The sequence below is a fragment of the Gigantopelta aegis genome, chromosome 4 (assembly GCF_016097555.1).
Source record: "Gigantopelta aegis isolate Gae_Host chromosome 4, Gae_host_genome, whole genome shotgun sequence".
Classification (NCBI taxonomy): Eukaryota; Metazoa; Mollusca; class Gastropoda; order Neomphalida; family Peltospiridae; genus Gigantopelta; species Gigantopelta aegis.
In genome coordinates this window covers 78,644,475-78,661,318 of record NC_054702.1, presented here as the reverse complement: position 1 = coordinate 78,661,318, position 16,844 = coordinate 78,644,475, and the positions used below count along the sequence as shown (strand labels likewise).

Sequence of the window (16,844 nt, the reverse complement as noted above, 5' to 3'; positions counted from 1 at the left end):
TGTGAGAATAAACAATGCTACATTTTTTAAAATAAAATATGTAAAATGTATATACAGCCAAACTTTGATAACTCAACTTTCAATCTCTCAAAAACTTTGATCTCTTGAACTGAAGTGACAATCCCGGCTGAAATGCTAAACAAACTAGTAATAACAGCCTTTGAAAACTCAAACTTCGAAAACTCGATCTCTCAACCTAATTCTTTGGTCTTGCCATAAAGATTTAATAGGTTATGCACCTCTAAAACTTGACACATGTGGATTGATCAAACTGTCATTGCCAATAGTATTTTAAAGACTAATGTATTGTCAATCATGGCAATCAGGTGTGGCAATCAGGTGAAGCGCGCCTGTCTCGGATGGTCTTGGCTGTTGAGGATTAAGGTAATAATTACAGAATAATAGATCACCGACTAACTAGAACAAAATAATCCTGTATTTGATTGTCAGTGTTCGTATATGACAGAGGGCCTCAATACATAATACATAATTAGACACAGTTTGGATAACTTCAAAGAGCACTTGTAATAATTGTTAGTGCTGTTTGTTTTTGCTCTCAAAGGCATGAATTGTGTCAAACTTTGTTATTTATGTATCAGTTTATGTTTATCAATTACAAGTCATTTAGTTATATTAGAAACTGATACATCACAGATCGAGCAATCGGGGGGGGGGGGGGGGGGGGGGGGGGGGTAGGGGTAGCCAGATCAGTTTTAAATAGTTGTGGTTTCTTGTCATCCAAGCAATCTGGTGTAGGGTCCAGAAATGGGGCAATAGCCAGATTGGAGAAAGAAAGTAGAGGTGTGAAGCGAAAATAATTTTGTGAAAAACAAATGTACTTAGTGCTATTCGGCATTCAGTGTTTTATTTGTTAGTTACATTCCTCCATGTTTTCACATCTGCAAAATACATCAACAATAAATGCCTTCTTTGTTCATGGGGTTTTTTTTTGTGTCAATAAATATTTCAAATTTATCAGGGTTATCGTTTTTGCTTTGTTGTTTAATTTCTTTTACAATATATGCAAAATGAATGTATTACAGATGCTGACAGCTGGGATGGGGGGGTGGGCTAGAGTTACAGTTATATATTAATTCACCTTTCAACTGGGGACGCATAGTTTTCAGAGTTTAGAGGCAGATAGTGAAGTGCACACTTCTTACAATATCAAGCAAAATCATCCAGCTCTAATGCAGTTTCAAATTTGAACTCTTATATATTAATTTCGAAAACTCAAACTCCCGAAAACTCAAATTATTTCCTCGTCTCCTTCAAGTTTGAATTATCGAAGTTTGACTGTAATTATTAAACGCAAGTAATACTTTGTTAAAAAGAGAAAAACATTAAACCAAAATAATACATCAAATCAAATAGACTGATTAAAACCAAACCTTTATCTTGACATTAAAATAGATGTTGTTTTAATGCTGAGTTCTATCTCTCAGGATATCAATAAATAATTATTATTGGAACATAAAAATACATGTTTTAATGTTATTGGACTTCTTGGGATAATAAACTATTTCTTCAATACAAAAATAGATGTTTCAATGTTGTTTTGGACCTCTCAAGATACTAATAAATACAGTGTCATATGGTTTAAATGACTTCCTTCTGGAACTAAATTTTAAGTATGGTAAGATCTGTCATAACAAAATGTCTATTACCTTGGCACTTTACATTTTAATGTCTTAATGTTCCACAGACAATTGTATTATCTTGTATGTTTGGCTACTGATTTCAGTAGTTGGTGCCGGTTTAGCTAGGGTAAACTCTGTTCAAGAAGATTAGAATATGTGTACATATGCATATATCATATATGAGAATAATGAGTAATTATATCCATTATTTAATATGAAGATGAATTGTCTTGATCTGTATGGGTTTTTTCTTTAAACAATATTTATTCAAATAAATGAAGTGGATCAGGAAACAGATGATAAGCCTGCATAAATGTCTCTCTACGAGATGATGTTACATACTATAAAAATTTCAAAGAATCACATAAAATATAACATTACAAAAATATACTTTCCGCCATTTGATCTGTATGTTGTAAAATGTATTTGTGGAAATGCATTAACATAGGCCAAAACCTATCTGCCAATCCACTCCATATGGAAATAAACATTTTTTAAAACATAATCAATTATTTCAGATAAGGCTTTTAAAGGAATTTTTATAACAAGATAATAGAGTAGCAAATGCACTTACATTTCTCGGAAGAGTTCTTCAATGTCTGTCCGAGGACAAATTTTGTGATAGAGTTCATAAAACTTGTCAAAGGAGAAAGCACTGGGCTCTATTTCATCAAACTGTTAAAAAAGTAAACATGTGCCTAGTTTTTATTTCAAATTTAAAAAAACCAGATTAATTAAAGGAGCACACTCACTTTGTGTCTGAACTAAATAAATCTACATGTTCACATGCAGGCCTCGGGCTACTAAATTATAAAATCTGGTAGCCCTCAGTAAAAATTGGTAGCCCCATAATTTTAATAAGTTAAAAAAAGAGAAAAAAGCAAAATCATTTACTTTTATTTAAACATGTTGTTTTAGGTGTTTATTTATATATAAATAGTCTGCAGACTATCCACCAGAGCAATACACTGCTTGACATCACTTATGTCAAGTTGCACTGCTGTCAAGTACAAAATCTTCATAAAAGTCATCTGTACTTTTCACATTTAATCACTTTGTAAGAATGGAAAATGTAGTACCAAGAAGATTGATACCATGCAATGTTACATAATGGCACATAGCCATGAAAATAAGCCTTTGAAGAGTGCCAGATGTGTTTCATGTTAAAGTTTGTTTTGTTTAACGACACCACTAGAGCACATTCATTTATTAATCATCTGCTATTGGATTTCAAACATATGGTCATTTTGACACAGTCAGTCATAGAGAGGAAACCCACTACATTTTTTCATTAGTAGCAAGGGGTCTTTTATATGCACCATCCTAGACAGGATAGCACATACCACAGCCTTTGATCTACCAGTTGTGGTGCACTGGCTGGAACGAGAAATAACCCAATGGGCACACTGATGGGGATAGGTGTTTTAGGTGTTTAAGCATCTTGTTAACTGCAGAGTAACTGGATGTGCCAAAAAAAAACTAGTAGCCCGGCGGACTACTGGGTTTAGACATCTGGTAGCCCGAACAACAACTGGGTAGCCAAAACACCCCAGGCTACTGCTAAGGTCGACACATGTATTCCACTTTTAAAAACATGTTTTATTCCACTACACTTGGCAAGATGTAGACATTTTAAATACTATTCAGTGTACAAACAAATCCATTTGTATTTTCTAATGATTACACCAACTAGAATTGTAACAAACACAGTGTACAAACAATGCCATGTGTATTTTCTAATGATTGCACCAACTAGGATTCTGACAAACACAGTGTACAAACAATGCCATTTGTATTTTCTAATGATTGCACCAACTAGGATTCTGATAAACACAAGTGTACAAACAATTCCATTTGTATTTTCTAATGATTGCACCAACTAGGATTCTGACAAACACGAGTGTACAAACAATGCCATTTGTATTTTCTAATGATTGCACCAACTAGGATTCTGATAAACACAAGTGTACAAACAATTCCATTTGTATTTTCCAATGATTGCACCAACTAGTATTCTGACAAACATGTTATCTTAAAATTCACAATAGTGAAAATACTATAAACTTGTTCAGAGTACTGATAAGTACATGTAAGTGGGAAGAATAAGTAAACATTGACAATTAGTTTTACCTTTCCACAAGGAAGACTGAGTTCTTTCAAACACTGCATGATCATCTTTTCCTGCGTCTTTCCAGAGGCAAATGTTCGTGTTATACTGCAACACAACAACAAATTCTATTATTCATCCATTTTGTTCTTTTAACAGATCAATTATTTGATGTCATTTTGCATGTTTGCCAAGTGGTTTCTTTTAAAGCATATTTTATTGCACAAAGAACCAATCTATTGGGTATAAATCTTCTAAGAGTCATTATGAAATCATATTTCGTACCAATGGGTTCATGGTTGGTTTGCACTAAATTGCTCAATAATGGTACCCAATGCCAATTTTCTTAGGAAAAATGAAAAATATTTTTCTTGTTATGATTAAAAGCTGGAGCAATAACTAAACATATGGTCTAATAAATAAAACCAAAATTTAATCTGGTTACACTGTTCTATTTTAAATAAAATGTATGGTGCACAGCATAGTATATTCTGTCTAGAACAAGAAAACACACTGGCTTCAATATCCACGTAACCTCTTACATTTTAGGAAAATGAAGGAATGTTTTTCTAATCACATCTCAACATATTTCAAAATACTTGATCTAGACATTATGACAATCAATATGTTGCTGTCACAGACAAGACAGCCCATTCCACAGATGTTCTAAATCTGTCCTCTGATATTTTGTAAAGATAAAAGTTTTCAAACAAATTTCCAATGGTGATGTTTTTGGTTGTGTTTAGGAGGGAATAACTTAAAAACATTCATGAATTATTTTGTAAATGTTGACTATTCACAAAAGCATTTGTGAAATTGTATCTTATCAACTATAAAATCACAAGCCAGTGTTAAAAATGTTCCTAATGTCAAAAACATAAGTCTCACCTTCGAACTGGAATTTTGCCACTTGGATTGACCATGAAACATAGCTTCATCCAGCTGCAATAAAAACATTTGCATCAGAATGGTTGAAAATGCTCAAAAGATTAAATTCAATGTGGTTCTTTTTTTCTTCAAATATTCACATCTCATAAACAGTTTAGATTTATTCTGTGGCTTTTTTGGTTCTTACTTCAGTAATTTGCTGGCTGGGTCAATTGTTTTAAAGACAAAAAGTAATGTTTGTAAAATCATAACCTTGATTTTGTTTTATATACAGCAACATAATCTTACTGTGAATACATTATTAAGGGGATTGAATATACAAAATAGAAGTAGTTCTAAAAACATATTACTATAAATGAATAAACTTTTATTAAAATATGATAACATTATTATAAAGATGGACACAGTATAAAATATATATAATTATGAAAACAATGCCTACTGTTTTTTGAGCTGTGTCATAGGGCAGACATTGTTTGCTTTTGTATTTAGGGTGATTTTCCGCAATCCATCAAACCATTCCTGTAAACAGATGGTCATATTTATATATATTTTATAAATCTCAAGCAAGCATTAGTTAAAGGATAAAAACATTTATTTTTGCTAATTCAACTGCACATGATAATACAATAATTTAAGTTATATCAAAGATGACAGAAAATAAAATGTACACTGAACATAACATTCATACAAAAACATATTTTATTAAGGTAAATTGTGCAGGCATTATTAATCCAAAATAGTTTTATTATTTTGATTATCAATGTGAAATGTTTATTACATTTGGACAGACAAGACAAGACAAGACAAGACAAGACAAGACATTTGTTCAGTTATTGAGTCCACATGACCAAGATAACATTTGGACAGGTAAATATGTGAGAATATATAACACTAAGATATGTAAGTATGTTTGAAATCATATATAAGTTCTTTCAAATATGTGTACAAAATTAAAACTGTGCATTTAACCTTCTATGGGCATGCATAAATACAAATATTCTGTTTAAAAAAAAAAAAAATCTTTATATTGAAGACAAGAGCAGTAGTAGCAGTAAACTAGCGATAAGCATAAGTATGAGTACAACAGAATCCATACATATGTAGTAATTGCTATACCCTGGCTATTTCTGAAGAGTGTGCAATCATGGGGGTGTAGCTGATATTCACTAGGTCCAGGCCACTGCATACTGTGACAGTACGCGACTCCAGGCTACCAGAACCCTTCTGCTCAAGTTCAGGGACTAATTTTGGATCCTGCAATTATAAAATGTATTTAAAATGAAATCTGTTGTTCTACATATGACAATGGATCTTTGTAATGAATTGTTCTCCTGTTAGTTTTAAATGGAGAGTCTCGAGTTGCTGACTCTTCTTTCAGATAATTTGTAAAGGAAGGACCAACTGCTTAAATTTGTGTGTATTTTGAATTTATTTCTGTTTTGTATATGTGTCCCACGTTATTAAAAGATAACAAAACAAAAAAAGATTAAAATTCTAATAGATACTCTTCAAAAGAAGAAACGCAAAACCACATTGTCGTAACATTTGGAGAATTGATTTAATTATTGAATGGTGAGTCCGATAATTACCAAATGTTGCAGGATTGTTCACAATTCACTCTAGTCCATTGTGAGTAAGTGATAGGACACACCACCAAGGTCAAGGTCATCTGGAGTCAATACCGGGTGTGGCCTCCGCGTGTGTTGACAACTGCCTGGCACCGCCTGCCCATTGAAGCAACCAGAGTACGGATGACGTCCCAGGGGATGGTGGCCCACTCGGCCTGCAAGGCTGCTGCCAGCTCGGGCAGGGTCTGGGGCTGTGGTTGTCGCTGTCGGAGGCGTCGGTCCAACTCGTCCCATAGATGCTCAATTGGGTTCAAATCCGGTGATATCGATGGCCAAGGAAGGACATTAATGTTGTTGTTCTGTAGGAAAGCCGTTGTGAGATGTGCTGTGTGAGGCCTGGCGTTGTCATGTTGGAACACTGCGTTGGCGTTGGCCATAACTGGAACGATGTGTGGCCGGAGGATCTGGTCAATGTAGCCCTGTGCATTCAGGTTGCCCTGCACGTGGACCAGGTCAGTTCTGCCAGTGTGTGAGATGGCTGCCCACACCATGACACTACCCCCGCCGAATCTGTCCACTTCCTGTACGCAGTTTGCCGCATAACGTTCACCACGACGCCTATACACGCGACATCTTCCATCATGACGTCGGAGCAGAAATCGGGACTCGTCACTGAACCACACCCGTCTCCATCGCAGTTGAGGCCATTGTCGATGAATCTGGCACCACTGCAGTCGGAGTCGACGGTGTTGTGGTGTTAAGATGACACCTCGAACTGGACGTCTGGCACGAATTCCTACCTCACGTAGGCGGTTCCGTACGGTCTGGTCGGATATCCTGCGCAAACCTGGTATTGCTGCGGCTGTGGAGGTGGCAGTAGTCAATCGTTCCCGAAGGTGGCGTACCCGGATGTAGCGGTCCTGCCCAGGGGTAGTGACCCATGGTCGACCGGATCTAGGGAGGTCACGTGTTGATCCATGTTGCTGGTAACGGTCCCACAGTCTGGAGATGGTGCTTGGGGACACATGGAATGCCCTGGCAACGGCCGTTCTGGATTCGCCTGCGTCTAGTCGGCCGATGGCATTGTTTCTCTGCGGTTCACTGAGACGTGGCATGTCCTGGATTGTCAACTGTCGGCCAGATACAGAGGCCAGGCAAGCGAACACCCTGCACTTTTATACTGTCGGTGTTCATGTTGCACGTGCAGACAACGCACGTGCAGTGGTGACATGGTTTGCACGTGGCTGCGTTTTTGCGAATATTCACATTTTGGAACTTTATTGTACAGTAGCTGCGTTTTATCGAATGTAACCGTGGGAATGTGTTTGGGACATGCAATGACCTTATATTCACAAAGCATGAACCGGTAGGAAACATAAAATCAGAGTTATAACCCATTTGTACCCTTTTGCGTTTCTTTTTTTGAAGAGTATATTTATAAAACAGAACTGGAAAATAATTCATTGTAGTTGAGAAAAACTAATTGTCGAATAGTTCAGCAAGTTATGTGTCACAAGCTATTAAAACAAACAAAGATTAAAATTCTAATACATTTGTAAAACAACTGGAGCACAATTCATTATAAATGAAACAGACTAATTGTCCAATAATCCAGCAAGCTGCCAGCCACGTGTGTCGATTGCAGGGTCTTTGGCCACCTTGTCAAAAGCCGACACAATCAATCGTGGGTGGAGAGGTTTTAGCACACTAATCCTGAGATGAACAGTTACTTTGTCTTTACTGTTCAAGTTCCCTACAACTGTGTTGGCATACAATTGTAATGGTACATGTATGCTAAAGGTTAGCCAGATTTAGGTACCTACACATGCTATGTAAATGATTGCCACAAAAATACACTTTGAGTTGATCTCACCAAAAACAATAGGGAATAGACAGGCTAACTGATGTGTACACATACATGTTATTGAGTTGATCTCATTGAAGATGCCTGTAACTTGGATTTAACCAAAAAGTACACAGACGTGTGGTGTTAGGAAAGTTAATATTTCAAAGGGAGGCCACTCGCAATAATTTCATGTTGCATTTTAGTATGCCCACCATCACTCGCATTAATTTAGGGACTCATTAATTTCAGGATCTACAGTATGTACTGTCCATCACTGATTTTCCTATTGCCAATTCTGCACCACAAAATGGTTTTTATATTTTGAACATTCTTGCTAAAAATGTAGCAATTAAATTATGTCTCAATGTTTTATAAACATTCCAAGTGTTGTGTATTTGTAGCAATGACATATTGGGCTTTTATGTTTTTTTAAATGAACTGCGGCAATTTTCAAGTCAAAGTAGGAGTTGACTGCATTTTAGAAGATAAATTCACTTCAGAAATGTAACTCAATCTTCCTTTTACTTCCGAAATATATCTTCTTCTTTTTTAGTACATATACAACATTAATTTAAGGCCAAATTGAATTTGGATTACTAGTTTAGAATAATCAGAAATACCTTGTATATATAAATACACACTGTACTGGTATATACAAATACTGATATTCTAAACAAGAAAATATATTTAATATGTAGTTTTAGTAGTTAAAAAGACTCTGTCAGTCACACACATACAATGTCTTACAATGACAGTAAGCCGAAGACTGGCTGTCTCTTTAAGAAAATCAATCTTACCACTGGGTCTATCTCAGGAAAGCAGTCTACCACTAATTAAGTTGTATCCTACTCCCACATCATCCAAATCAAATAACAATACCAGGAACAAGAGATAATTAAACAAAAAACTACTTGTATTTCATTTGTTTCACGTTCATATTCATCTTCATTAGCTGAAAATGTGATATACGACCCATATACATTCATTAACAAACTAATACATCTTCATTTCAATGATCTCAGTTAAAAATATCTTATTTCATATAAACATGTTTATTTAATAATAATATCAAGGGCAATCAAAACCAGATGGTGAAACAAACAACTACACTACTTGCAGCTGTCAGGTACAGTCTTTAGAAAAGTCATCGGCACTTTTCACATTTGATGACTTTGTGAGAATGTTAAAGTTTGTTTTTGTTTAACGACACGACTAGAGCACATTAATTTATTAATCATCGGCTATGGGATGTCAAACATTTGATAATTCTGACATACAGTCTTAGAGTTATGAGCATGTATAATACAAACACTGAAAAATCTTACATACAGTTAAACCCCTCCAAACCAAACCCTTTATAAACCGGATTTATCTCAAAACTGGACGTTTTTTAAGTGCTTTTTTAAATATCAATACAGAAAAGTATCTCTATAAACCTAATACACCTTAAAACCAGATTTGTACTTGGTCCCATTGGTGTCTGGTTTTTTAAATATTAATACAGAAAAGTATCTCTATAAACCTAATACACCTTAAAACCAGGGGCCTAATTCACAAAGGTCTCTTAGTCTCTGCTAGACAACAAAGCATCCTCTTTGCAAGTCTTTTAGAATTGCACTGTGAGATCGCAGAGTTGCAAGAGTTTAGTGAATTAGGCCTCAGATTTGTACTTGGTCCCGTTGGTGTCTGGTTAAAGTGGTTCACTGTATAACTAATATACATTTATTAGTAAACTAATATGTCTTCATTTTAATTATCTAAGTTAAGCATATCTTGCTTGACAGCACTGCTGTCCAGTACAATCTTCATAAAATTAAAACATCATCTGCACTGTTCAGATTTAAAATTTGTTTCATTTTCATATTCATCTTAATAAACTGAAAATCTGATATATGACCCTCATACATTCATTAATAAACTAATACGTCTTCATTTTAATTATCTCTGAGCTGATGCAGTTGAAAATATCTTATTTTAAATAAACCCATTTATTTAATATCCAGGGAAATCAAAACCAGAAAATGAGATGAATGCTACAAGTGCTACCGTAATATCCTGTGTACTGCCCGTGGACTACAGATTTTAAAACACACACAAATACTCCCTGTGGACTAGCTAAAAGCTAAAAAAAACATGCAGGCAATACAAAATGCTTGTTTCAGACAGACTGTATAATGAAGCAAAGTCAAGTAAGTAATGGTACATGTACATCAATATTTATTTTAAAATACCAATATTTAAAAGATATTTTACAAGGGAATTACAATGAAAGTAACTCATTAGCAATCAACTTAAATAGGAGGGCCGTAGCTAGGATTTAAAAAATAATAATAATAAATTGGGGAGGGGGGGGGGGGGGGGGGGGCAGGTGAATTCATGGAACAGATGAGTATGGAAGGCACAAGACACTTTGGGGGCTGGGGACATGCCCCCAGGAAATGTATAAATCTAGAGGCTTTAAAATACCATTTTGCAGCCATTTCAGGGAGGTTAAATACTTAAAGGAGAGGACAATTAAGGCATTTGGCCTGGTATGCATATTCAACGATATATAATACACATTATTGCTTAATATCAACACGTATAATCATATAGTTAATTAATAAAATGGTTAAATGTGACGGCTATTATATATACCATCTTTTGTACCATCTCGGTGAGTACGCCCTCTGGCGAGCTGGTGGTTACGTAATACTTAACGCGTAACGTTAGGAATGAGCCTTAGAACTAGAGAAACACAATCTACCTGGTTTTGAGGGATGATAAATAGTCATACATTGAAATGTTCTGTAATAATACATATCCCAGTAAGCCAGCAATAAGTATATCCAGCACTATATATATTATTTTTCAATACAAAATAAAATACCATTGTCAAAGTGACAACACAACAAGTCGAAACAATTAACAATGTTTTTCCCATGCATTAATCTACATACTGAAATGATACACGGAGTGTTTTCTTAGTTAATTGGTCTATGCTGTTAGTTGCTTCTACCTGTGATTCCTGATTGGCAGATGTGTATTTGATTGGTAACCAGACGAGCCAATTAATTGACGCTGTCTAGACACAAAAATACATACCGGTATTGTGGAATATTACCTGTCGCCCCTAAAATTGTAATGGACATGGTTTATTACTGTAAATAGTTCTGTAAAACTATTGATTAAGTAGACTTTTCTATCTAAAACCACAGAACTGACCAATTACGTAGTCCCAAAGAAAAGAAAATTATCACTTGGGTATCGTGGGTTGTCGTTTTTGCTCTAACATAGCATATCAATGCTGTTTTACAAGTCAGGTTGATCAAAGAGAAGTGCCTTGTCAAAAATTACTGCTTTTGTTTACACTGTACATACAGGAGATGGTCAGGAGCTGACGTCACTTCGCCCCAAGCTATCCCACCAGACGTCACAAAAACGAAACAAAATGGCTGCCCCCAGTCAGCAGGAATAATCATGTTTTTTTATTAACTCTAAAATTACGCGTTTTTCATTTGCTAAAGTGTCAGTATGTGTTGGTGGTCCGGGTATGCATCTTTCCAACACATAAGGCTCTTGTTTGAGTTGACCCTACCTTTAAAACATTAATATCAATAACCAGGAAGTTTCTGTTATTTTTACCGGATTTGTTTTGTACACACACACACACACACACACACACACACACACACACACACACACACACACACACACACACACACACACACACACACACACACACACACACACACACCTACAGCCTTGCACAGTACAGGTATGCTAAGAGCATTCACAGTGGACATGTGATCGATTGTCTTTTATATATATAAATAGTCTGCAGACTATCAACCAGAGCAATACACTGTTTGACATCACTTATGTCGACTGGCCTCGGTGGCGTCGTGGTTGGCCATCGGTCTACAGGCTGGTAGGTACTGGGTTCGGATCCCAGTCGAGGCATGGGATTTTTAATCCAGATACCGACTCCAAACCCTGAGTGAGTGCTCCGCAAGGCTCAATGGGTAGGTGTAAACCACTTGCACCGACCAGTGATCCATAATTGGTTCAACAAAGGCCATGGTTTGTGCTATCCTGCCTGTGGGAAGCACAAATAAAAGATCCCTTGCTGGTAATCGGAAGAGTAGCCCATATAGTGGCGACAGTGGGTTTCCTCTCAAAATCTGTGTGGTCCTTAACCATATGTCTGACGCCATATAACCGTAAATAAAATGTGTCGAGTGCATCGTTAAATAAAACATTTCTTTCTTTCTTTTTTCACTTATTGTCGAGTTGCACTGCTGTCAAGTACAGAATCTTTATAAAAGTCATCTGTACTTTTCACATTTAATCACTTTGTAAGAATGGAAAATTTAGTACCAAGAAGATTGATACCATGCATTGTTACAAAATATCACATAGCCATGAAAATAAGCTTTGAAAATTGCCATATTTGTTTCACATTAAAATTTGTTTGTTTATTAACACTACTAGAGCACATTGATTTATTAATCATCAGCTATTGGATGTCAAACATTTGGTCATTTTGACACAGTCAGTCATAGAGAGGAAACCCATTACATTTTTTTCATTAGTAGCTAGGGGTCTTTTATATACACCATCCTGGACAGGATGGCACATACCACAGCTTTTGATCTACCAGTTGTGGTGCACTGGCTGGAACGAGAAATAACCCAATGGGTCCACTGATAGGGATTGATCCTAGACTGACCGTGCATCAAGCGAATGCTTTACCACTGGGCTGCATCCATATTGAAGCACCTACAAACATATTTTACGTTTACATTTCCTTATAGTGTAATGCACAATCACTGCTGGACAGAATTTTTCAGCTATGGAGTTTGTAGTTAGTGAGATCACACAACAGCATTTGACATTTACAGACTGCTTTGATCATGTTATACAAGGTTATTTAATCTTACAAGTGCATGTACGCAGATGTTATAAACACCCTATATACTGACAAGAATGTCAACACTAACATCATTATCAAACAAGATATTAAAGGCATATTGTCACAGACCACTGACCTATTTAATGGTCTAACAAAGTATTACCTGAACAAATATAATTTGATTTGTCCCTAAATGTACTTTATTCAACCATTTTCATAACTACCATACTCCATTTATTAATGACATTTAAAACTAAACTTGCCAAGAGGGATGACATGGATTTCACTCCACCACGGTTTAGTTAAGGTGATGCGATAGCTAGATATGGTTTCCAACAATTAATGTAATTTTTATTTATTATCCACTTTTAAAGAAATAAGGTTCTTAAATCTGTGACAGTATGCCTTTAATAATTAATATACCACTACTCAGGTGACATTTCAACATTTAAAAAAAAAAAATTAATTGCACTTACATTATGATACTTTTGTTGAAATATAAAACTGGTGTTTATTACACTATAAAGTTTGTTTTGTTTAATGACACAACTAGAGCACATCGATTTACTATTCCTCTGCGATTGGATATCAAACATTTGGTAATTTTGACATGTAGTCTTAGAGACAAACCCCACTACATTTTTTTATTAGTAGTAAGGGATTTTTTATATGTACCATTCCACAGACAGGATAGTACATACCATGGCCACTGGCTGGAATGAGAAATAGCTCAATGGGTCCACCAATGGGGATCGATCCTAGACTGAACACACATTAAGCAAGCGCTTTAACACTGAGTTACATCCTGCATGTCCTCATTATGTTATAAATAACCACACTCATGCTAATATTCAACAGTTACCAGGTTAGTATTTATTATGATAGCACATATTATATATTCTGTCATTAGCATGCAGATTTTGAGATCATAGACTAGAATATGTTGTATCCAGGATTGAAAACTGGCAGTCACCTGTTTTTCTGATGTGTAAAGGATGACTATGAATTTTCAAACAGTTTGCCAAACAATCATTTATTCATACTAACACAAAAAATGTGATACAGTGAAACCTGTCTAACCGGATCACGCTGGGGACCTAATGTTCATCCGATATAGACAGGATCCAGGTGTTTAAAGGGTCGCGTTTTTAGAAAATTTGAGACCATAAAATTTGGCCGGTTTTGACAGGATTCACTATAATATATAATAATTCCACTGTGTTTCTGTATAGTTACTACTAATATGTTCTGCCATTCAATGCAATAGTCTGGGGTGGTTAAATTTAATACGGCGCCAGTAACAATTGTTCTCGAGTGGCCAAGCTGACCTGTAATTGAAACATACTGTTGCCGACTCATGCTTAGAGACAATCCATGAACACTGTTCAATATACAGAGTCAACAACCTTAGGTATGTTATAATATATCTGAAAACACAATCACATTCCACACAAAGACAGGGAATCAAAATGTTTATCACTATATATCAATGCAATAAAATATAAGCCGCTTTGCAATTTTATTACACAGTGGTATAGTCAAACGTGGTCATAACAACCTCTGTTATCTCATTACGCACATCTGCATACATTGTATAGTTATATAACATATTATATTATGCAGTGAAACCCCTCAAGACTGGACTCTCTCTTAAACAGGAATTCCCTCAAAACTGGACGTTTTCCAAATTCCTGTATTTTTCACATCTTTTAACACTAAAGTTTACCTCTCTAAACTAAACACCAGACAAATAATTCAGTCCCAAACTCTTTATTTAGTGCAATTTGTACCTCTGAAAACCGGATGACTAGACCATTGTCAATCATTATGGAGCCACTAATTGTTTTGTTTATTGTTATTTCACCATCTTCCGCCGGATCACCTCACTGCGAACATAGTTGGTGCAATATATACATGTTCAGGCTAGCCATTAGATGTGTAATCACTGTTACATACCACTGGGTACATTGGCAAATAACAGTTAAGCAACTGAAGATCAAGTGACAGCTTTGATATTCATAGCAAAAATATTTATAGATATTTATAGTTTGCTTCAAGGATCATGAAACAACAATGAATTTAATCCACTGTCTTTCTATTGTTTGAATTTGAATTTGTTTTAAAACTGTTATTTAGCAAAATAAAGAGTAGGCAAAAGTAATGTTTCCTTTTGCATGTCGAAAAGATGTCAGTAGCATTTCATTGCCATATCGATTTACAATATGGAACGTCTAGCTAAACTTCACTGTATTGAACTATCACTCAATGATAAACTTAAAATTATTAAAAGATTTAAATATATATATGCAAATATTAAAATATCTTACATCAAAGGTTCTTTATTGGATTATTAACTATTGGATTCATCTTCACTATATATATAAAGCCAAACATGAATAGGACACCAGCACAAACAAATGACAGAGTACAACAAAAGGTTTTGTATCAATGCAAACCTCTGAAAACCGGACAAAATTCTTGGTCCCATGCATGTCCGGTTTAGAAAAGTTTCACTGTATATTGTAATAATGTAGTTCAATTTGATTTGTAGAGAAGGGCTTATATATAGGGCAGAATAGTTTTGTACTAATTAAATAAAAGATTATTATTGGTAGTGCTTTCCCATCTGTGGGAAAGTGCATAAAAAGATCCCTTGCTGCATTAGGAAAAATGTAGCAGGTTTCCTCTGATGACTACGTGTCAGAATTACCAAATGTTTGACATCCAATAGCTGATGATTAATTAATCAATATGCTATAGTTGTGCTGTTAATAAAAACAACTTTTTTTTATTATTATTATTATTAGCCCAGGAAATATTGAGATAGAAAAATTGTCCCATGGCATATAACTATTATGTTTATTTTTATCCACTATCCACCATTATTTTATTTATTTTTTTAAATTTTGTACCTTCACTATCGAGTTAATGGAAGTCTGACTGTATTTATAAATAAATATAATTTTATATTAATGAATGTGAAAATGCTGGGTGGTGCAGAATACAGTTAGACTTTATTAAACAGTTATCAAATATGTTGATATACAAAAATATGAAAATGATATTCAGTAATAAAAAGTTGTATTTTAACTAACAGTAAAGTGAAATTTTCAAAATAGTATTTTCCAAAATGATATGCACATTCTTCTAATACATTGTATTTTCCCCAATTCCAGTATTTCAGTGCCATTCCATACGAGAATTAAAAATAATTCAAGCAATTGTAACCACCCACCCCTCCAATATAATATCCTTTAATTTATTTTGAATGCAAATTATAAAAAACAACAACCCCAAACCCAAAAAGGTTTATAAAACAGTGTACAAAAAACCCACATATATACTGTATAGTATACATGTATGTTCTTAAAAGTATCTGAATTAACCAGACATACTTTTATTCATAAATGTACAATGACTACATGGTGAAAAACATTGTACAGATTAACCAAATATGTCAATAAGTTTATTTTAAATGTTTTAACAGTTCTAATATTATGTTGATTCAATATTTAATGATTATTTTTGTATGTGTGCAGATGCACTAGATTTGCCTCACAAGAATAAACTAATACATATATATATACATACATACATACATACATACATACATACATACATACACACATACATTTTTTTTAAACAAACAAATAAATAATAATAAAAAATATATATAAAATAAACCCACCAAAAGAACATTTATTTTTTCCCTTATAAATATGAATTGTGATGGGAGACAATTTACTTAAGAGGTAGAGTTTATTGTTGAAAGAAAATAATAATTACTCTATTTTAATAAAATAAAACAATAAAAAATGTTGTAATATTAAGTGAATCCTTTGGTGACAACTGTGCAATTCGACTGACTAGTCACCTCATTTTGAAAAACTTTATTAAA

General features: G+C 34.7%; 1 protein-coding gene across 3 annotated transcripts in view; it reads right to left on the bottom strand.

Moving 5' to 3' along the window:
• Positions 1 to 16,844, bottom strand: part of LOC121371160 (1-phosphatidylinositol 4,5-bisphosphate phosphodiesterase beta-4-like) — a 142,928-nt gene that overhangs the window by 49,642 nt on the left and 76,442 nt on the right. For all 3 annotated transcript variants that reach the window (XM_041496836.1, XM_041496837.1, XM_041496838.1), the window contains exons 5-9: positions 5,755 to 5,892; positions 5,078 to 5,157; positions 4,636 to 4,689; positions 3,771 to 3,855; positions 2,215 to 2,315 (exon numbers count right to left, since the gene is read on the bottom strand). In XM_041496836.1, the coding sequence (XP_041352770.1) occupies positions 2,215 to 2,315; positions 3,771 to 3,855; positions 4,636 to 4,689; positions 5,078 to 5,157; positions 5,755 to 5,892 (458 nt within the window). The remainder of the gene's footprint in view (positions 1 to 2,214; positions 2,316 to 3,770; positions 3,856 to 4,635; positions 4,690 to 5,077; positions 5,158 to 5,754; positions 5,893 to 16,844) is intronic.